The sequence below is a fragment of the Balearica regulorum genome, chromosome 3 (genome assembly GCF_011004875.1).
Source record: "Balearica regulorum gibbericeps isolate bBalReg1 chromosome 3, bBalReg1.pri, whole genome shotgun sequence".
NCBI lineage: Eukaryota > Metazoa > Chordata > Aves > Gruiformes > Gruidae > Balearica > Balearica regulorum.
The window spans coordinates 106,581,618-106,605,623 of record NC_046186.1 but is presented as its reverse complement, the minus strand read 5'-3'; the positions used below and the strand labels follow the sequence as shown (position 1 = coordinate 106,605,623).

The window sequence follows — 24,006 nt, the reverse complement described above, 5'->3', positions numbered from 1 at the left end:
TCATAACTCCAAGCATAAGTCAGCAAGGAGTTTGCCCCAGTTTAAACACATACTGAACAGATGAGATTGTGATGACAACGTATGTTTCAGTACAGCTACAATTACAATGATATTTATAAAATTTGTTTTCATTACCCGTACTCTCTGTGCTCATCTCTCCAGACAGTAACAGCTTTGAATAACAAAGTATTCACATAAGATTGAACCTGAATTTTGTTTTCTTCCTATGCTTATGCACCCAACGAACTGAAAATTTCACCTATTAATGGTAGGAATAAATTATGATCTCTCATTTTTAGGGAAGATACTTTTTTTTTTTTTTTAAATCACTGAGCTCTTACAGAAATATATTTTAATTGAGAATGTGATGTTTTAGGGTGGCAGTGGAGTTGGTGTGGGTGTGAATTCAGTGACAGCAAAGAAGTTGGATATTATTGCTTACTGGCATCTTAGAAAAGTTAAGATAAAACAGAACTTGATGACAACCACACTTAACCACAGAACAGAACAGTAACACTTAACATGTTTCCTTGCCACCACCCTGTCAATGCACCACAATCCCATCTTGAAGAAACTGTCTTTAAAGGTTCATTTAAAGAATTTGCCTACCCCTCCACTCTCATACACAGCTTTCACAGCACCCATACTGGCAATTCATAGGCTGTCTGCAAATCAGCACACGGACAGAAGGTGGACAAGTTTCGGAGCATGCTGTGCTCCTAAACTTTGTGCCTGCTCAACAACTGCTGCATAGACATATTTACAGTGTTTGGGAAATAGTGTTGAACATTTGTCATGTTTGAACCATGTTGATGCAAGCTGGATGAGTTACTTTGTTGGATTTTGTTGAGAAGAAGCAGCAACAGACAAAACGTGTGAGACAGTCGGGTAAGAATGCAAAACAACCTGAAATGGAAGACAAGTCACTGTCTTGACACAATGCAGTACGGGGAACCCACAAAGAGATGTAGAGAACAGTGACATCGACAAAGTGACAGACTGAGAGAACAATGTTTGCTACCCAATTCTTACAATGATATGAAATGAATCTGAACAAGAAATTTAGCTATGTGGTTGGTGAACATTTGTTCAAGATGGTTGTTCCTCTTTCTCTTTTGGTTGAACTGATCTGGTTCATGCTGCCAAGCAATGTAAACACAGCAAGGAAAACCCTTCCCCCTCCGTAAGGCTTCTTCTGAATCCACAACTCCACTGTGATCTCCAATGAGAACGCTCATTTGAGTCTAAGTGGCTGTTGGTCACAATACTTTCAATATTCCTATAATACTCTATAAATTATGAGAGATGTTAACTGTAGAATAATTTTATTAATGTTATAGTCTCTGCTATGGCCCAGAGACCATACATGACACATCAAGTAATGTAGATGTGAGAGTTAAACTGCTTTTTAATTATTACTTAAGTAGAAAATTAACTTCATGGAAAGGATGCAGGCTCAGTTAAGAATATGCACAAAGCTTTTAGACCCTACCTGCATTTCTTTGTAACAGAGGAGTTATCAGCTGATTCACTTTTTAAAACACCTGGAGCTGTGCAGACACGCAGCAAAAGAGTAGTTTCCAGATTCCGTTCACAAGTCACTTTCTGTCTTCAGAAGACGGGACAAAGTAGGCTGTTACTGCTCAAGTTAACTCAGGAGAAATGACAGAGGCTAAATACAGAGGCTGATGCTGAACAGTATCAGCATATATGCTGACAGGAAGCTGAAAAATAATCTTTGTTCTAAGTCTTGGGGTTAACTTTCACATCCTTCAGAAAATCTCCAGATCAGTGTAATTCTCTGCTTTTCACTTCTTAAAGAGGGAAATTTTACATTCTTATTTCATACTTACTAAGATGAGCATTTATGGTGTAACTCATGTTCTTAACACTAGTGGTCTGTACTCAGTATTGGATCTGTACTTAACAAAGCTCATGAAGGTTTCCTGGCAAGCCTCAGAGCTGCTTCATGTTCAGGTTCACAAATTCAATCTACGACCCACTGAGCAAGGCATTTGACACTGTCCCGCACGACATCCTTGTGTCTAAATTGGAGAGATATGGATTCGATGGATGGACCACTCAGTGGATAAGGAATTGGCTAGATGGTCGCACTCAAAGAGTTGTGGTCAACGGCTCAATGTCCAAGTGGAGAACAGTGACAAGTGGTGTTCCTCAGGGGTCAGTACTGGGACCAGCACTGTTTAACATCTTTGTTGGCGACATGGACAGCGGGATCGAGTGCACCCTCAGCAAGTTTGCCGATGACACCAAGCTGTGTGGTGCGGTCAACACACTGGAGGGAAGGGATGCCATCCAGAGGGACCCTGACAGGCTGGAGAGGTGGGCCCGTGCGAACCACATGAAGTTCAACAAGGCCAAGTGCAAGGTCCTGCATATGGGTCGGCACAATCCCAAGCACAGCTATAAGCTGTGCGAGAAATGGATTGAAAGCAGCCCTGAGGAGAAGGACTTGGGGGTATTGATTGAGGAGAAGCTCAACACAACCCAGCAATGTGCACTTGCAGCCCAGAAAGCCAACCGTGTCCTGGGCTGCATCAAAATAAGTGTGACCAGCAGGTTGAGGGAGGTGATCCTGCCCCTCTACTTGGCTCTTGTGAGACCCCACCTGGAGTACTGCGTCCAGCTCTGGGGGCCCCAGTACAGGAGAGACATAGACCTGTTGGAGCGAGGCCAGAGGAGGGCCACGAAGCTGATCAGAGGGATGGAGCACCTCTCCTATGAGGACAGGCTGAGAGAGTTGGGGTTGTTCAGCCTGGAGAAGAGAAGGCTTCGGGGAGACCTAATTGTGGCCTTCCAGTACCTGAAGGGGCCTACAGGAAAGATGGAGAGGGACTGTTTATCAGGGAGTGTAGTGACAGGACAAGGGGTAATGGGTTTAAGCTGAAGGAGGGTCAATTTAGATTAGATGTTAGAAAGAAATTCTTTAGAGTGGTGAGGCACTGGAACAGGTTGCCCACTGAGAAGCTGTGGATGCCCCATCCCTGGAAGTGTTTAAGACCAGGCTGGATGGGGCTTTGGGCAACGTGGTCTAGCGGAGGGTGTCCCTGCCCGCAGCAGGGGGGTTGGAACTGGATGATCTTTGAGGTCCCTTCCAATGCAAACCATTCTATGATTCTATGAAAGAGCACAAAATTATTCAGCACTGTTACAATCGTAACTACAATAAACTCGGCATTTCAGCAAGCCAGATACTGAAGTATATTGACTTTAAAACACTGGAGCTGTGCAATATTACAAGTTTACAAAGCTGTTCTCAGTCATGCCCCCAGTGACTATCTTTTTGGGTGTAAAAATATCTCCAATAAAGTGATCGTTCTTCATAAAACAATTTCAATTTACTGGGGATCTAAAACATGTTATAGTACAGATTCACTAATATTTACTCGCTCAGGGGCTGGGGAGCATACAGCTGCTCGGTAACCGTTATTATCAGTACTATGTAAACAGTTCAGAGGAGGAAATGAAGAAGTATGTATTGAAACTGCAGGACTGGAGGATTTAAGGCAGCAGAAAGTAAAACTTAAGCTACAGTTTAACCAAGACATAGAAGCCAAAAAAACCATACAAACTTTCAAGGAAAAGTTATAAGTCTATTTTAGCCTCCTATTTCATCCAGAAAGGATAGCTACCAATGATCCTGCACACTAGCATTTTGTTAACTAGCACAAGCAATCAGGTCCTCATTTTTTGTAAGAGGAGGATTAGGTGTAGTTATCCAAGTTTTCAAAGATGTGTCTTTTCTCCAAGTCAGAAGAACAAATATTTTCAAGATTTCCAATAAACTAATTGTGAAATAATTTCCATATTTAAGACAAAAATCAAAATTGTGTTCCAACATATTTTTCCTTTGGAATTTATTTTGGTTTTAGGAAAATCAGATTATATGAAAGAGTTCAATATCCAATTCTATTTATTTTAAAGAAAACACACGGCTTAGTAGAGATTGAAACATTTTATCTTCATTTCTAGATCAAAGTCTCTTGTTTATCCTATAATGAAACAGTAATGCCAGTAAATGTTATTAATTTATTGTCACTCAATTGTCAAAACAGAATCCAGACAACAGAACTGGAAGGGACTTCCTGGGCTGTCAGCTTCAGCACCCAATTTCTCCAGATACCACATCAGAAGATCCAAGTGGTAAATACACCAAGCTTATTTTAAAAGCAGGAAGGAGGCATATGATTTCCCTTTTCACTGCTCCATTTGGAACACAGCACAAACCTGCTGTGAAAGTCGGGAGCCTTCTCCTAACTTTTAAATTTGTTCGGAGATAACAGAAAGCATGTATATCATTGCCAAGACTGTTTCGTTACAACAGCTACTTAGTAAAATGAGAAAGTATTATTTTGCAGGAACTTGCATCAAAATTGGCATGACTCCAAAACCATTTGTCTTCAATTCAGCAGAAACTCCATCCCGGCTTATGCTAATTGACATTCATACAAACCCACACACACACAAATCTTGTGCATTACAGCCCTTGTATGTGAATTAATAACAGAGCTAAATGATGCTGACACTATATCTCTACTTCATTTTCTCCCTAAAATGAGTGGATTAACTCTTGGGTGTCTGGAGTTTTTTATCCTGACAGCTGCCAGAAGAAGCTAGATCTAACCAATCTCGTTTTTTTGAAAAAGTCAAAAACTTTTTCCTGCCAAATATCTTGAAGAAACTTTATATCTAAGTTACATATATCAAGGGAGAAAAAGGAAGATCCTTACAAACATGAGAAAAGAGCCATAAATAATATATTAGCACAATAATGAGTGGCAGAGAAATAAAAAATAGTGAGAAAAGATTCCTGTTTTGGGCTTCACCTGGCTATCCAGCAGGCTCAGCTCTCTGTGGCCGAGGGAACACCACACTCTCCCTTTGCTGGTCTAAGCAGGGACCGAGTCCAAAGAGAACTCTGAGCTGCTGCTGCATCCCGAGGGAAGAGGTGTCCCTGACAAGGAAGTGCAGCAGGAACTTCCTGTGAAGATGATTCAGAAAGCAGGGAAATCTACCCAGCGAGTCAAGCTGTGGCCAAAGGGATACGAAAAGCTGCTTGCACACTACCCCATGACTGCATCTTAACAGGTTCAGATGATTAGGAACTGTTTGAGCAGCTGCTCTTTCCACCCCTGCATCAAAGCCACCTTGCAGGAATTTACATATGGCAGGTGTAGGATCTGACTCAATAGTCACGAGCTTCCAAATTAGTAATGGAATTCAGTACAGAATCTAGAAATTGGAAAGAGTTTTATACTGGCAGATATCACCACTATTTACAGACTTCAACTGAAAAGATAACCCAAAGATGCACTAAAATCTGATTCTTTAGATAGCAGTTCAGATTCAGGAGAATGGTGTTAGAAAGCCCCGTAGGCCAAATACCTACAGTCTTTCTGTGGGTTTGTCCTTCAGATCAGGAACCTATTAACACAGTTAATAAACACTGCCTGCCTGGTTCACAGCACAAGCATTCAGAGTACTGTCTTAGCTCCCAATCACATGCACAAACGATGCATTACCTCTATCTTTTTGTAGCAGGCAGACTACTGCAAAATATGTGCAAGTTTAAATGCCCTGAAAAAGTATTAGATCAAGTCAGAAAGACAAAAACCATCGTTCAGCTTAAACATTACTAATGTTGTAATTTTACATGGATATATTAACCTAAGAGGTGAAATATGCAACTCCATGTTGCATGCTAATACCAAAGAATAAACCTTTAATCCGTGCCTATCCTTAACAATGTTCCTTCCCTCACCCCTTTGTTTGACTGTTTTTAACTGCTTATCTCCGAAACCCAGCAAGTGTTCTGATATTTCTAACAGCGCTTCCCTATTAGCCAGATGGGTGTATCAGTCAATATCTCAATGTTATCTCATATGACTTAGTTCCCTGCCTTTCTCCATATGAACTCAGCTACAAACCTGCCTGGTATTTCAAGTTGCCATACTGGGGCACATTTGCATCTTAATTATATTTAAAGTGAGGCTTAAATCCCTCTGGAAGTTGCAGTTACATGATCAATGAAGCAAGGACAGGACATAAAGCAAAATAATTTGGTGCAATCTTTGCACTGTCAAGTATAATTCTAGTGGAAATCACCCCTTCTGACTGTTAGTATGAAGAGCTCTTCTCTCCTCTATTGGAGAGTGACAGGCAGCAGTTGCTTACAAAGATTATTCAAAATTGCATGAATGGATGGGCAACCTGCCTCAAAAGCCAAAGAATTTTATCCTTTTTGTCATATTTTATTCCTTGTCTATATCTTTTTGTTAAATATCTATTAATAAAGAAAAAAAAAAACCCTCAAATCTTGGTTTTCATCATACCTGCTCTTGTAATTCAGTAGCTTCCCAGACCAGTGTATCTGAAACGCCGGTTTTGACGAGAACCTTAACACTACAGTTAAATAAAGTGCAGAGAGGAAAGCGAGATAAAAGGTATTCCTTTCTTCTCTTATCATCCCCCAATGTATTTATTTTTCTGAACATCACACTTATTAATTCACCACATATTAATAAAAGTAAACAATAATAACTAACAATACCTTGCAGTTACAGATCTCCCTTCAAGGCAATGAAGGCCTTAAATGCAAAGAAAATATAATTTCCTTTTTTATACAAGGGGAAAAACAAAGTTCAGAGAAATTAAATGATTTACAGAATCAGTGGCAGAAGAACCAAAGACTCTGGATTGCTGCACCATATAAAATGTTAGGGGAAACAAAGTACACTGTCAGTAGACTAGAATCATATGAGAAGTGAAACTATACATTTCTGTCTGATTATTGCACTGTTGTTCATCTCTAGAGCTGAGCATTGCTTTAAGCAGTGCCTTTTTGGATTAAGATTGCAAATGGTTTTAAATCACTCAAGGGTAGAAAATTGTTCTATTTGTCAGATTTCACACTAACAATTGTATGGCATTTCCTTGCTCTACTTAACTTAAATTTCATATGCTGCCACTGTTAAACAAGTCTCTATGCAGAAATCCGAACGCATTGCTAATACAAACAAAGCTCTTGTGGCTCCATCCAGGGCTGCACAAACATACACTGGAGCACCTAGTCTTCATATTTTTATCAAAATTATTTTGTGTTACATTTAGGCCAACACGATTTACGCTTTTCAGGCTATAACTGGACACATAAGCTAACCTAACAGTGATGAAAATCTTATTGTCATTTCTCAAGTATTTAAGCCAGATCTTAAGTCTTTTCCAATAGAAACTCCAATATGCAAAATTAAAAACGCATAATCTCCGTTCTGCAAACATGATTCAAAAGACTCTCCTATCTACCTATGGAATGTAGAGGTATAATTATACTACTCTAATTAAATACTGATGAACATCCATAGAGGAAGGCTCCCTTGCTGAGAGCACACGTGCACAAGCATACCAGTCTGTATAGTTACACCACTGTATTCCCCTGCATAAATAAAAAATATATAAATGAATAAAACCCCAAAAACTATACAGATGGACAAAAGCAGTATTATTGCTTCAGCTACACCAAATCAGATTTCCAAGTCTGCAGGGACGTGCAGGAGAAACCACTAAGAATAATTATTTGGCAGTCATCTGAAACAGTCCATCTATTAGTACAAGAATGAAAAACTGCATCCATGTTGCGAAAAAGACAGAAATTTATCTTCAGGAATACAGCCACAATGTACTTTGAGTGCTTTGAATGGAAAGTTACTATCTCCATGAGTTACTGGTTATTAATGCAACATTGCAGACAACAGTTTGAAAAAGCAACCTGATTTCTGAATGTAAAGAATTCATTTGTTATTAGTTTTGACAAAGCCACTAAAAAAACCTCAGCAGCTGCAAAATTCTGTTGTGAACACAATGTCCCCAGAAGGATGATTTGACAAGCATCTATTGACAGATTTCTACAACTGCTCTGAAAGGGGCTTTTTAAAATAATTTCATCCAACTGCAAGGAGAATAGTTTTACTGGCTAACACGATTCTGGACACAGATTTCACTTGCTCACCACAGACATTGAAGTATGTTCCCCAATTATCCTGAAACTGAGAGATGTCAGCCCTCTCCTTCAGGAGAGACACAAATGTCCCACCTATTCCCCAAATGTAGAGTTCAGAGATTACCTGTGCTTTTACCACAACTTTATACCCATTCACTGTCTTCCAGTCTAGACCAGCTGAAATCCAGCCATGCAAAAATCAGCTGTGCACATATAAACTGTGGTTCATTAAGAGAAAGAAGACAAGCAAGCTGTGCAGGAGGGATGATGCTAATATAGCTGTACAGAGCCTGTTTCTAAATAGGCTAATAGTTCTACTCCCTGCAGCTAGAACACATTTCAAAACAGACCTCAAGCGGAGGAGGAATTTTTAAGGTAAGTCCAGACTGCCATGCTTCTCTCCCACCCAAAGGATTTTATCATTTTGTTGTCACACTTTTTTTTTTTTTTTTTAAACCTTGCATACTGCATTCAGTACAGGGAGACAGGTCAGAAAATAGCAGTATTTTGTGAATCAAATACACCCCTCAGCTTTTTTTTAAAGGGATACAAACAGTTGTTAGTAATATTAAGAAAAAAACCCCACATTTTCAATTAGCAACAAAACTGGTCAATATACCACATTGTTCCGAACAGAAAAAAGCTTGCATGTACATGGAAGCGCATCACTTAAGTCTAATTACATTCAGTGTGGTAGAAACAATTCTTCTGCCTCAGTCAACTTAAAAATCATGTCTTCTGTCTCTCACAAGAGAACCTGAACCATCAGGCTAGTCTTTTTTTTTTTTTTTTTTTTTTGAAACAATGTCAGTTCCACTGCTGGTATCATGCTACTGCGCATAAATATACATTTCACTGAAGGGATTAGAAAGGCAAGAGACCCACTCTTATTTTTCTATTTATCAATTCTGTACAATGTGAGACCATTCCACCTAGCAGGATACCTGTCTCTGGAGACTCTGCAGGTCAGTGGTGAAGTTGATGTCAGGGCCTGAATCACAAGCAGCAGATAAGAAATTGGCACTCCCAAGCGGTTGTATGCCTGCTTCTCTCCTACCAATAAAATCTTACAGAAGATTTGACGTTTGCCACCAGCCCAAAAGACCCCAAATCTATGCACCTTTGTAGGCTGTGGGAAATACAGGTTGAATCGCTGCAGCGAAGGGAGTATAAATCTCCCACACTCGTCGTACTTTCAACACAAGCATGCCGCCAGTATTCTACCCTGCATATGGTGCCCTCCTCCTACATGCAATGGAGTACTTTATGTGGATTCTTTCTCAAACAAACAGGTTTTTCCATTTAGATAACAAGATCAAAACCTTTTAAACATTTCAGTATCTAACCATTTCTGATTTCTTCAGTTCAGCACCAAAACCTGAAGATCAGTTACTCACACAGCACCAGTTACAACAAATTGGCATGTCATACAGGAATGCTGTCACTTGTTAGTTAGGTAATAACTTGATCTGATACTCAGGAGTGTCTTGAAAAGCAAAAAACCAATCTGTTACAGCGTGGATTCCCAGTCAGGGCCACACATTCAACAAGCTAAGAAAGGGCATCATAGCAAAGGTCATGCAGACTCTTGCTCTAGGTTTTTCTTCTGTCCTGAAAAGGATGCAAACACACACCCTATCTGCAGACACATTGAATGTATAAAGTTAGGACAAAGCTTCAGCCCTAGTCTTGATCTCTTCAATGGGCCAAGCACAAATTATGGGAGTTTGGATCCAAGCTCTACAGCTGAGATGTTGACCTCAGATTTGTGGCTCTGATTCAGGTAATGACCAGTGCAGATGAACTGGTTTGCAGACCTCTCAACCAACCAGGGTGCGAAGAGAACAGCGTTCTTTTCTATCCACGCCCTGGAGAGGCTGGGGAACTCTGCTTTCAGCATGAGAGTTCGCTGCTTTTGCCTTTGCTTCTCTTTACACTAAACTCCATATCAACTAAGAAAGCACAATAAGAAATGAAACAACTAAGATGTATTTCTCACTGCCTCTATATCACATTCATTGCTGCAGATTTGTACATCTTCTACTTGTATAGGCCAAACTCTTCACTACCCAGCTTTTTCCAAGCGCACTCTGCAGTGGGCCCATGGCCAAACTGCCAAAAACTCCTCCCCCGGCACACACAGAAGGGAGAGGGGCCAATAATCTCAAGAACTGGCAGGAGGAACAGACTTTCTCTGAAGCCTGAGGTGCCCTTGCAGAACTGCTTCACTGCTCTGTGGACTGAAGAGGAAAGACCCACCGCATCAGTGGAGATGCTGGAGCTGAGCAAGGCAGCCCGATCTGCTCCCCGGGTAACAACCAGCGCGACTCAGAAAAGGCAACGGGTGATAGGAGCAGGCGACTCCCTTCCAAGAGGCACAGAGGCACCACGTGCCGATCTGACGCACTCTCTAGAGAGGCGAGCTGCCTACCGGGGGCTCGGGTCAGGGATGTCACTGAGAGACTACCAAGCCTCGTACACTCCACTGACTATTATCTGCTCCTGTTGTTTCACACGGGCACCAGTGGTGCAGCCAGGAGCAGACTGAGGAGTATCAAGGATTACAGAGCCCTGGGAGCAGCGGAAAGGGACTCTGGAGCACAGGTAGGTTTTTCATCAATCCTCAGGGTCAAAGAGAAGGGCCCATCAAATCTGGTGAGTCAACAAATGGCTACAGGACTGGTGCCACAGCCAGGGGTTCGGCTACTTAGACCATGGGGCTCGCTTTGAGAAATCTGGTCTACTGGGGCCTGATGGGGCCTGTATGTCAGAGAAGGGGAAGAGCATCTTTGGTCATAGACTTGCCAAGCTGGTGAACAGGGTTTTAAAATAAAGTTGCCAGGGGAATGGAACCTCAATCCATCCCACTCCTACCAGTTTGATGCCAGTGCCAGCAATAGATGCCCAGAGCCTGGAGAAGGATCACAGGTCAGCAGAGACCATCTGAAGTGCAGTGCAAAGGAATTCCAGCCACCCAGACAGCTTCATCAGGACAACTCTATGCAAACGCACGTAGCATGGGGAATAAACAAGAGCAGCTGGAAACGTGTGCACGCCTGCAGGGTTGTGACCTTATTGGCATCACGGAGATGTGGTGGGATGGCTCCTATGACTGGAATGTTGGAATGGAAGGATACAGGCTCTTTAGGAAGGACAAGCAAGGGAGACGAGGAGGAGGTGTTACCCTCTATGTCACTGACCAGCTGGAGTGCATGGAGCTCCACCTGGGGATAGATGAGGACCCAACCGAGACCTTATGGGTCAGGAATAAAGGGAAGGCAGGGACAGGGGACACTATAGTGGGGGGTCTGTTACAGACCACTCGACCAAGAACACCGAGTGGATGAGGTCCTCTATAGACAGGAGCTGCCCCACATTCACAAGCCCTGGTCCTCTCTTACGAAGACAGGCCGAGAGAGTTGGGATTGTTCAGCCTGGAGAAGAGAAGGCTCGGGGGAGACCTAACTGCAGCCTTCCAGTACCTGAAGGGGGCCTACAGGAAAGATGGAGAGGGACTGTTTACAAAGGCATGTAGTGACAGGACAAGGGATAATGGCCTTAAGCTGAAGGAGGGTCGATTTAGATTAGATATTAGGAAGAAATTCTTCACTATGAGGGTGGTGAGGCACTGGAACAGGTTGCCCTGAGAAGTTGTGGGTGTCCCCTCCCCGGAAGTGCTCAAGGTCAGGCTGGATGGGGCTGTGGGCCACGTGGTCTAGTGGAGGGTGTCCCTGCCCATGGCAGGGGCGTTGGAACTAGATGGCCAGTGAGGTCCCTTCCAACTCAAACCATTCCAAGATTTTATGATTCTTCCACACCAAACCAGGGGCAGGCTAGACTTGAATTGATGAAGGACCTAATACAAAAGGTGGGCCAGATGTGGAAGGCAGGAGGAAAGGTGGTACCCTGGTCACGTTGGACTGATAGGAGGTTAATTCTGGCTGGAGGCAATGTAAGTGGCTACCCATAGATGTGAGAGGGTGTATTCTTCCATTCCTGTGTTTCCTTGAAATTACAAATAATTTCTAATTTACCCCACCTTAAATGCAATATGCTCCCATCCAATGTTTCTACTTGTCTTTTTCTTCTCATCAAATCTACAGTGTGAGGGATATGAGAGGAGAAAGGCACAGATACGTTAAAGCCACAAAGCGCCATCTTCATAAATTATTCTCAAAAGGAACTGAAACACTTTTTCTATTAGTTAACAGCACAAAGCTGATAATCCCAAAGCTAGGAATAAACAGGATGCTTCTGTAAAATCATTTCAGGGAAAGGGTAGTAAACAGATGGGAAAATATACCAGAATAGATACGACTAGAAAAAATATTTGCTCCAAAGGAAGAGGTAAGAGAATGAGATCAAAAGGAAGATTTTTTTTTTTTTAATATTGGTAAAATAAAAGTCATTGACAAGAGATTGGTCAGTTGGCTAGCGCTGTCTCTCAGCAAGTTTCCAGTCTTGCCAGCACATCACAATTTATTCTATTCCTGAACTTCCAAAGATTCCTACATATTGTTACAAGTTATTATTTTGAGATTTTTAATTTCTGTTTCTCTGATACATGCTTGGGAGAACTATTACCCACATGCTCCTTAGGCTGAGTTCTCTTCCGTTTCCTGTCAGGCTTCACACTGCTGCTGCTACTTTTCCCCTCTCCCATGTTCTCCATTCCTACCAGCAGTGATTTATGCACATTCACCAAAATCCAGGAAACACATAAGGGCATCTGGGTTCTGTCGCTAAAAAATCTGTTCAAGCATGCCACTTATTACACCATACCCATACAGAAGAGTCATTACACAGGCTGTCCAAAAATGTCCACCACCTGAATTCAACCATACCTTCTGGATTCAGGCAGCTGTCTTCTCAAATAATTGTCTCCCAAACAAGAATTCTGTGTTCCAAATCTTCCCTCTTTTTAGTCCCTTACTCACACATGTATTTTCTTTCTCTCATTTGCTCTTTCCCTCCTATCTTCCTCCCTGGACTCCTCCTTCATGCTGTCCTACTTCCCCTCTTCCAGTGTGGTGACTGACACCCCTTCCCTTTTTTTTTTTTCTTAGAACGATGTGTACCAACAGGATGCACACCGATACGCAGAACCTCAAGAAGTGCCCACAGCAAAAGAGCAGAAAAGCACCTTACGTGTGGTTTTGTGATTTGATCTCGGAGTACAAGTTGCAAGTCTGAACTTGTCGTCTGATTTCAGATCATAAGCCACAAGTAATTGCATGTAGGTAAAGCAACTCTATAAAAGCTGACCTTCAAGCTGACCTCAGAGCAGAGCTAGCTGAGGATCTCAGCAGTGACATCCTCCCAGTCAGGGATGCCTGACCATATGACACTGACAGTTGCCTTAATTGCAATCGTGAGTGTTATTTGGGTCATTATCGCTTTTATCACCATTAAATTTTACAAACTTTTATCAGTGAATATCTGTATAAGGTTAGATCTAACAGAGCAAGTATCAGCGAATATTTAGACACTTAATAAACATACCTTCATTGGCAATCCTGATGTTCGATTGGAATTCTTTACCTACTGGAACCCGGTGGGTACTATTCGTTTACCTCCTATTTTTCAAATACTGTTTTGCAGACATGAGTTTGGCATACACATACCTACTCTACTTTGCACAGTTGTGCAGCAGTAGGATGACCGAGGTGGAATCTGGGTATTGCACCGAGCTAGAAGGCAACACAGATTTGTCTCCCTGGCAGTCTGAACCTTTACCAACACATAACCCTCAGAATAGTTGGGTTATGGCATCCCACCCATTTTTATTCCTCAGTACCTATTCAACAGTGGGGTCCTACCAATGCTGTCTCAGAAAGGAGTCCACTGTGGGGTGGCAGGCAGAAATGCTTCCTGCCTCCCAGGAACGCAGCAGGAACCCAGCTGGACTGGCAAAAGGCAGGACAAGGGAACAGGGGCTCTTCTAATGCAGGCGGCATCAGGCAGGGATGACCAGATTCCAGACCTTCCCAAGTTTTCTTTTTTTCCCCAAAAGAGGCCAGGCAGAACTTGGAGGAAATAACTCTCAAGGCCAAGACAGGCACATACACAAAAACGCCATTAGCCACGCAGCTGTGTTTGCAGAGATAAAGCAAGGTGAAGCAATACAGAAGAAATGCAGTTGTGGTTGCAGAAATAGGACATGGGGAAAGGATATAGCAGCTGGGAAAAATGATCAACGTTGAGAGTAAAATAACCAAACAGCAGCCCAAAAAGCATCCTCATCTGTTCACCTATGTTGTTATGAAACTCATTAGTTTAATTACAGGAGGATGATTAAGGCTAAGGATACATTTCACCATAGATCCAAACAGGCCTGCCACTTAAATGATCAGCAAATCAATTTTCTAAAGGATCTGCTAATAGTGTTTCTATAATATTGAGGGAAGAATAACTCTGAAGCACAATCAAATTGATCTCAGTGGAACCTTCATTATGCTTGCCTATAAATGCCCGCTCTGTGAATGTACAAGGCAGTTTATCCTTAATGGTGATACAATGTGAACTATTTAGCCAGAACTCATAACACAATAAAGTAATAATGCAACAGAAGATTGACTAAACAATCAAACACTCGAAACAGTGACTCACAGCATGAAGATGGTTGGCATTTAAATGCATTCAAAAATCAAATGTCATTCTATTAAAAAAAATGGCGCTTGTATCAACAATGCCTGGCACTTGCACAGTGTCTATTATCAGAGAATTGCAAGGACTATAACCTACTAATTCTCACCATTTTACTGTAGATTTCCTTAATTTTTTAAACTTCAGTTCCTCCAGTGATGTGCTTAGCTTAGACTTCTGGTTGTATTTAAAAAAAAAGAAATTAGCTAGAATATGACCTAACCTGCAAAAGTGTAGAAATACAAAAAGACCCAAAATCAACCCAAAGGTTTTTCATGACCTATTGCACTGGTGAGGAGTTGCAAGCAGCATGCTATGGGGCAACTCAATGAAGGCACTATTTCTTCAGCTCCCTTACGTTCTGCTTCATGTGCTCACATTATCAAAACTGGAGCTGCAAGTTCAGCACTCCTGCAGTATCTTGCTGTGAAAACCTACTTCCATTGTAAATGTTTTGTGATTTTTCAGTGTCTTCTAATGTAACTTTTCACAATAACACTCCTAAAATAAACCTTGCTTTATATAGTAATATTTTTTCAATGGGAAGTGGAGAAAAATATAAAGACTCTTGTCCTGCTTTCACAAGGTGCACTGATGTTCCTCTGAATTTTCCTGGCACACAATGAAACACTAAGCAAGAGGAAGATGCTGTGTCCCAGCAGAAAAGCTTTGTACTCAAACTGGAGTACAGTTTGCCCAAAAGGATGAGCAGACTACAAGGTGAAAAACTGGCTGTACTGCCAGACTGACAAGGTAGTGGTCACTGGTTTGAAGTCTGACTGATGCCCAGTTAGGAGTGGAGTTCCTCAGGTATCAATACTGGAGCAAGTCTTGTTTGACATCATCAATGACTTGGAAGATGAGACAGAGGAGGCAAGTTCACAGATGACACCAGACTGGGGAGATGAGCTGACATAATGGAGGGCACAGCTGCCATTAAGAGCAGCCTCGACAAGCTGGAGGTATCGGCCAGCAAGAGCTTCATGATGGTCAACCAAGACCAAGGGAAAAGTCCTACACTTGGGATAGACTATCCACATGCAACACTACAGCCTGGGAACAACCCAGCAGAAAAGGATCTGGCCATTCTGGTGGACAACAGAAGTTTGGAGCACATGACGTACAAGGAGAGACTGAGGGAAGTGGGCTTGGCTATGGCGGGATATAAATACTGCGTTCAGTTTCCTGGGGTGGGTTAGAGAGAAGTCAGCACAAAGCTTTTCTCACGGGCGTGCATCAAGAGGACAAAAGACAAAAGTGAGAAATTGCACCCAGAGAAATTCCAGCTATGTGTAAGAAAACAAATGTTCACAGTGAGAGAAGTACAGTGCTGGAACAGGTTCCCAGAGAGGCTGTGGACTCTCCACCATGGAGAGTTCACAAGTCATCTGGACGAGGCCCTGAGCAGACCAGCCTAACTTTAAAACTAGGCCCGTCTTGAAGAAGAGATTTGACTAGATGATTGCCTAGATCCCTTCCAATTGAAATTATTCTACGAACCTTTTATTATTTCTTTTAACAGGAACCAGATATTTCTGAAGTTGTAATTATTATCATGGGAAACATAGGAACCATTTTGTCGATAAAATTGCCTCTCGCTCTCTGCACAGCATCACAGTCACAAATTGATTTTTTTTTTTCTTGGGAATTTCCAACTGTGAAACAATGGAAGAGGTTGATCTAGTAAATCAAGTAGTATTTGACATCCTTCTACCTTTACCTCATCAGCTGACTCTGTCCTGTGACTTTAAGTGACTATCTCTTTGCAGAGCAGAAACAATGATAATTCTTACCCATTTCATATGGGAGACACACATTGTTTCCACAGAAAGTGGAACTGTATTCCAAACCACCAATCTCCAGAAGTGTAAGTCTCTCAGTATCCCCAGCTTATGACTTAAGTGACAACTAGTTTCACTGCCTGGTAGAGTCACCTCCAGCTGTCAGCAGCAATGCTGGTTATAAATGAACTGCGTGTCGGAGGCACTGAGGAAGAGGAATAGGTCAAAGACAAGTCTAGTATCTGTAAGGAGAAGATTCTTGTTCTCTGCTGAGCTTCTCCCTCTCTCTGAAAAATATTTTGATAAAAAGATATTTATGTTGGGGTGCAGGGAATCAACCAAGCCAGAGGTCAGAGGGTTGAATTCAATGTTTTAAGTGTGATTTAATGAAGTATGTGGTGGCTGAATAAACAAATATATGTAATGAGTTATAACCTCACGCTTCAGACTCAATCTGAGAGTTGTACTCAACGGTCTAATAAAATATGACAGCTATATTGCCTTGCTTATTAACAAGCATGGAAGTTTTTAAAAAAGCATTAGAAATACATTATTTACCAATTTGGATATGAAATCCCTTTAGTAAGTAGATTTTCTAACTAATCTGAGGACCAAAAAAAAAAAATATCGGATATGTGACAACCAAATAACATTTAAATAGTTCTCTGCACATTTTTGTGGGAGGCACGAGACTCCACAGACTAATTTATTTTACACAGATAATGGAGTCACTGTGACTTGTGAAGCATCTGGAATTACAGCCAGTGGTAACCATGCACAATTTAAAACCTTTCTCCAAATAAATCTCATCATGACAGTTCAAGCATACACAGAGGTCCAATTTAATCTTTCCACAGCATTTAAGTCTGTGGTAGAGCCCCAAGACTTCTATGATTTTTTTAATTATTATTTAAACATGACAATGTAACTAAACTGAAATATACTTGTTTTCCCAATATATAAAATAAAGTTTGCTCCACAGTCTGTGCTGCCTGGCCTAATATCTGTCTGTCAGCATTAATGTGACAAACTTCTGAAAGAAAAGTTGTAAGGGAACTGTCAAGCTATGTTAGCCAGACCAATCTGGTTGTGCTCTGCCTTTAAAAAAGAGTGGAAATATCAGACTCATTCCTTAAGCTGTCATGACTATGAAACCTTCAGGGACAATGTGCTTAGCCGCTTAGAGAATAAAAATATCTTCAAGAAATATGTATAACATGCAGCAACAGCATTTGTACTCCTGTTCATCAAACCTTAATCTGATTTTATTTTTAATCACATAATTATCCAGTATTGTCAGGGAACTGAATTAACGACTCATTAAAGGACAGCACTGAACTTCAATATCTGAAAGAAAATTCAAGCTTGACCACAAGTCTGTAAGGAAATTACTTTCTTTTCAAGACAGGCTCTAAAGCACTGTAAAGAAGTTAAACTGAGATGACTGACAGCCCTTACTGAAGAGAAGCACACGTTCAAGTGAGCTCCTGGATCTCTTTACCGGTTTCAGGTAAGACCGATGGCTATCCTCCAAACCAAAGCTACAGAAACAGTAAGACACTGATACACAGAGAACTTTGATAGACTAGCACCTAGTTTGTGACCTAAGTGCTTTACTCAACTGAATTTGCTATCAACCCAAGCTTTAAATGATTCCTTTGTGCACTTTTCCCGTATCTTCAAAATTAAGGTTGTACAATTTATCAAAAATTAGGCTAGGAATTTTATGAGGAAGCCTCAATGAGTCAGATACCAAATATTCACCAAATTCCACATATGTAACTCTTGGAGAGCTTTTGAATTTTTTACCTAAGCTACTGCAACTTGAGTACTAATAAAATATGGTCCACAGCACCATGACAATACAGTGAAAAATAACGTAAGTGGCAACATAGCACCTTCTGTCAGAAAGCAAAGGCATTTTAGGGATATATGTTAAATAAAATGACATGCGGTACTTGGAGTCCAGTTCTATTACCCACACTTAGTTAATGAGAAAACAAGGCATAGATAAATCAAGTTGTCTGCTAAACATAATACACAAAGTCAATTGCAGAAACAGCACAGAATATAGATTCTAAGGGCTGCTTTCCCTGGTGTTTGCAAAAAGGGATGCTTTAATTTAAAATTAAAAGTCAATCTTAACCTATATTACTCTATTCGATCACTGCCTCCCACTGTTTTTACCTGTTAACTTCTAACTGCTAAGTCAAGCCAAAGTCATATTAAGGTTGTTTATCAGAATTAATACTATCCTCATGCTTCAAAAGAAAAATAAGGAAGAAAAAAAAGAAAGCAAAGCCCAAAAGAATTTCCATGCTCTGCTGCTTTATTCTTATGCTTGGTTCAAGTAACTGTCACCAATTTCAGTGCACACACCTCTTATCATGCCAGAGAGCTCTTCCCAGATTCATTTGAATTCACAATTATATCAGAATACTCCAAAAGCCCATCACATTTGATACAACTTCTCAGGCAGGCATGATACTCCTAATATTTTCTGGCAATCCTTAAGTACTACTGGTTATGAAACAGTCACACACATTCAAAGATATGCTGGTATGAGTTCAAAAAGAGATGGCCCACCACAGAAATGTATTTTTTTTTAAACAGTAACATACTTAGTATTTATGAATTGTTTTACTGTGGTATTATAAAATGGAACACTTTGAAGAGCTCTTTTCTTAAAGCTTTCCTTAAAATAACAAATCTCAACATAGGTAATGTCATCTTAAAATATTAAAAAAAGGGAAGGACTCAGATTACCCAAAACCAATGTATTTGAAGAGAATAACAGTGCTGCAGGAGTTCACACAAACATATCACATTTTAAGTGATGACAAATCACAATTTGGTCAACTTCATTTTAGACACAACTCAGTGGAGCTACACTAGAAATTAATGTGGTATGTCATACCCTGTTGGGAGTTCAAAAAGGCATAGCTCACCTAAATGTTAACAGGATGCTAAATCTTAGTTCAAGGTAGTTTAGGAATGGAGTAAAACTGATTAATAAAAAGATGTTTATAAAGAAGAACAAGAGCTGAGGACAGAAAAACAAAGTTTCTGTGATCGCTAGTAAGACGACCATATACTCTGTTCTTGAATTTACAACATGATCAGATGAGGATATAAAATTACATAGTTAGTAGACCAAATTCTGCTGTTGTATCACGCAATCCCCCCAAAATACGCTCAGCTGCATTATTCCAGACGAGAGGACACCTTGGCCAAAACTCCTTTCAGTGATACCTCAGCTAGGAAAGCAAACAGAGCACTATTGTGACTGCGTTTCTGCAACAAGTCACATGCAGTATATAGCTCAAATCAACTGTACTGAGGTATCTCTACGTATTACTTTTTCTCTCCACAAGATATTCATTCACCAAAGTTCGCTCAACATTTTGAGGCTCAGTAACTTCATCTGAAGACAGTCTCATTTAGCTGATATACATTTGGCTAATATAGCTTCAAATACAACCAACTTTACCCAACTGTATACTTACGAGAATTCAAACTCAGGGAAAGGTTTTAGGCCTCAGATGGAAAAGTTTTCCTGAATTTTGAAAGGACTAAATCATAGCATTACATAAAGTTTACTCTGAACACCAAGAGTCGTTGGAAACAGCTTATATAATTCTATAATGGGAATGTAAGGTTTTATTAAATTCCAAAGGCTGGCTGGAAAAAAGCAAGCAGAAAGGTCATCATCCTGTACTGAATTCTCGAGTACTTTTCCACAACAGTGGCATGAAAACATCCACTTCTACATGATGTTTCTAATATTGTGTCATTACAAATAGAGGTAATGTGATCATTGAACAAACCTAAACGCTGAAGAAAGTCCCACACCACAGAGACTGGTATTGGTACTATGTAGTAGATGGAGAACTCTATTTTTCAGCCCTTTGCTTTCATTTTATATGTATGAGTGAAATTCCAGCAATAATACATTAAGATAAGTCTTGTGCATAGTTTAAATACATGTTTCTGACAGTATCTGATTTGGTTTTGGTTTTTTATCATGACAGACACCATTGGCAACCTATACGAGAAGATCACTCAGAGCTAGGAAAAAAATTACTACATTTTCCAGTTGTCTGAAGCAGTTTCTGCATTTTATTACCATTCCTTTAAAATATTCCGTCCAGCTTCATTCTGTCTGTGCCCAAAGAGTATGGAGCACAGGAATGTATAGAGAGCCTTTAACTTCTTAGAGGAAAGGCATCAGAAAAGCACAGTTTCCAAAACCAAAAATCCTCATTTTGCCCTCTTATTTTGTTTTGGTTTCACATTTTTATTGACCTATTACATCAATATTAATGAAAATTATAATTCATCTGACTTCTCAGCAGGAAGAAAATGAGATTTTATTTGATCCACTGTTAACTCATTCCAGATAACTGCCCAAACCTCAGCCAGCTTCAGGTTAGAACAATATGAAGTCCAAATGCTACAGTTTTTTCTTGTCCTTTAAAACTTTCATTCAGTCTTAAAACCTCAGAAATCTTTCAAAGTGATGAGATGCTCAGATTAATCAACAACTTATTCTTAGCAATCAAATCTGCTTCGTTTTTTTTTTAAAAAGTGTTTTAACAGGAAAATACAATTATTAAAATCCTCCACTGCCCTTATGAGAACCTATTTAAAATATATCTACTGTCCCTTACAAATATATTACAGTGAAAAAAAATCAGGTCACAGGGAAGGAGTAGGAGTTTTGTTTCTTAGGAAGATTTTCACAATGAGATGTTCAAGGTAAAAGAAACTCCTGTGACTCAATAAATGTTAGACTACATTTTAGAAGAAATAAGAAACCAGATTATAACAGTTAATATAGAAAGGATAATAAAAATCCTTGTGTTTTGTATATATGGGTAACAGGCATGCTTGAAAGTGTAATCTGGCAAGGTGTTACATCTGTTATTCTATGACCTTCACAAACCATGTACTTTAATAGAATTATTATTTATTTATAGGAAGAGACAGTACCAATTCTTGCTCTATGACAATAGAACAGCATTTCCAGCCATTTTCAATTTCAATCCCTCAACAATTTTTCAACAGATGTACAAAATGTGCACCATAAACACAGGCCTACTGACAAAAGGTTTCCTTTCTTAGGTGCCTCTTATGGACCTCTACAAATAATGGATTGCTCTCCATGAGTTTACAGACTGAAAGCTGAAAAATGGTTCACTAAGAGTAAACTTGCAGTAACTACATTGATTTATGGAAGAAGAATAATAATTTGACCCATTTGCTAGAAGTACAATATGCATTCAGACAACAACAGTTTCAGTCCAGGAAAAAAGGAACACAATAACAGACTTCAAATATATTTAAAAAAATCATTAAAATTGTGATAGTAATGAAGGAAGTAACTGTTTAATTTGTATCAAGAGATTCAAAGTAGAATACACATTTAACTCTAAACCCTTTGAAGAAGCTGTAGTATTCTCACTTTTGGGAACCCAAAGGTTTGGGGAAATGGAGGGATGAAAACATGAGTAATCATCTAAATGTTACTACTCCTTTTTTCAGGGAACAGGAGTTCAGTAGTTGACTGCTAGAGACCCTTTCCAGCCTTGCAGTACTTGACATCACTACAGTACTTGGCATTACCATCACATTTCTGTGGTTTCATTAATAAGAAAAACTTGTAACTGCACCATTAAGAGTTCAAAATAATTCGGTATCAAAGAATTCTCACAACAGAGTGATCCATTTCACAGTTCTAATATGCTTACATACAACTAAGATAGCAGCTTTACTCTCATTTCAATAAAAATAAATACTGTATCACCCTTGCTTCTTAGTCAAAGGAGGGGGTTTTTTAATCTGTCTCCATAAGGTATCTGTAGCGGCATCCATGAGACGTGCTCTATTTTTCAACTTATCCTATTCCATCCTGAATGTTTATGGCATGAAGTTATTTGAGTAGCACACACATAGTGTAAATAATTCCCAAACACGTAACCATTTAAAAGAATTGCAAATTATGCGTAAGAATAATTTCACTACTGCAGAAATAGACACCTTCTAAGTTACATGCTCACGCCTGCCACAGCCAACCTGCGTACAGTAAGGTACGGGCACCACCACTTCCCAGTGAAACCAATGAAAGTGTACTCCAACATCCAGTTCATGCATTAGAAGGACGAGGAAGTTTCACACTCAAATCCGACTTTTTAAAAAGTTATTAAGGTAGTAATTATCGAAGGAAAAACAACAACCGAACTGCTTCATCAGGTATGTGGAGGTTTCTCCCTCACAAGTCTCTATTCTCGGGCAAGAAACACAGTTGTTCTTACCTCGGAGATCCCGTCAGCACAGTCCGTGCCGGAGTCATGAGCACCTTTTACTTCAGCCAAAGCCCTCAGCACAGGGAGCTCTCCACACGCACACGGCTAGGGCTGCATTCGGGGCGCAAGCACCTCCCAGAAGCGCGGACGGCCGGGGATATTTTTATAAGCTATCACAGAAGCATTGCCATTGGGCTTTACGTTTGTAAAAGCTTAATAAATAAAATAACCCACGCAGAGGTTTCACGGCGCGGTCTGTCTGCCCTGGCACCGCCGGCGGTGCGGGGCGGACAGGCGGGGGAAGTGCCCGCTCCCGCCGCGGGACACTGGCGGCACACACCGGCGGCGGGGGCTTCGCCTCGGCTCCACGGGTGCGGGGCTGCCCGCCTCGGCCCCAGCCCGTCCTGCCGCCCCTCTCCCCTCACACCACGACACCCCCACCCCAGCCCCCACAACGGCGCGGGTACCCCCCTGGGGCTGGAGCCGTTTTTAAGGGTCTCCGCGGGCGGCGGAGGGGCCGGGGGGGAGGTGGGGTACTCACATGCCAGATAGCGAAGAAGATGAGGGCGGCGCAGAGGACCAGCGACAGCATGTAGCAGAAGGCGGCGAAGGTGAAGGCCATGGCGGGGAGAAACCCCCCGCGCCCCCCGCCTAGTCCCGGTGGGCGACCGGGAGAAGAGCGACCCGCGAAATACCAGCGGGGAGAACGGCGAAGTGACCGGGCGCCCTGGCGACGGCGCGGACTGTCACACAGACAGAGCCGGGACGGGCAGGCAGCGGGGCAGAGCGACCGCCGCGCCCCTCACAGCCGCTCCCCTCGCTCCGCTGAGCCCGTCCCGACCCCTCGCAGCGCCGTCAGCGTCTGGACTTCCCGGCCCGGCCCCTCGACCGCCGCCGCTCTCCCCTCCCCGCTGAGGCGCGGCGGTGGGCGGCCCCCGCCGCCAAGGCGCCCCCGAGGGGCGGCTCCCCTCAGCGGGGGCGGCAGCAGGACGCTCCGCCGCGGCGGAGCTGACAGAGTCCGGCTGCCGCTCGGGCTGCCTCCGCCGTAACGACCGCCTGTTTCTGACTGAAACCATATCACGACAGCGTGAGAGGAACGAGCGTAGGCTGGGATCAGTTTAGGCCAAATCCTGAAAGGATAATGGTATGCCTAAACTTGAAGTCTTGTTGGGTGTTTGGGGTTTTTTTTTTAAAAAAAATATTATTTTTTGGTTTTAGGATCAGGTAAATCTAGCGAGATGAGGAAGGCAGTGAGGCC

The 24,006-nt window shown here is 41.5% G+C and overlaps 1 protein-coding gene across 1 annotated transcript in view; it reads right to left on the bottom strand.

Moving 5' to 3' along the window:
• The window catches only part of CNIH3 (cornichon family AMPA receptor auxiliary protein 3), a 53,085-nt gene extending 29,425 nt beyond the window's left edge, over positions 1–23,660 (bottom strand). Inside the window, exon 1 of the mRNA XM_075749381.1 lies at positions 23,290–23,660. Coding sequence (XP_075605496.1) covers positions 23,290–23,370 — 81 coding nt within the window. The 5' untranslated portion in view covers positions 23,371–23,660. The remainder of the gene's footprint in view (positions 1–23,289) is intronic.
• Positions 23,661–24,006: the final 346 nt, after the last annotated feature.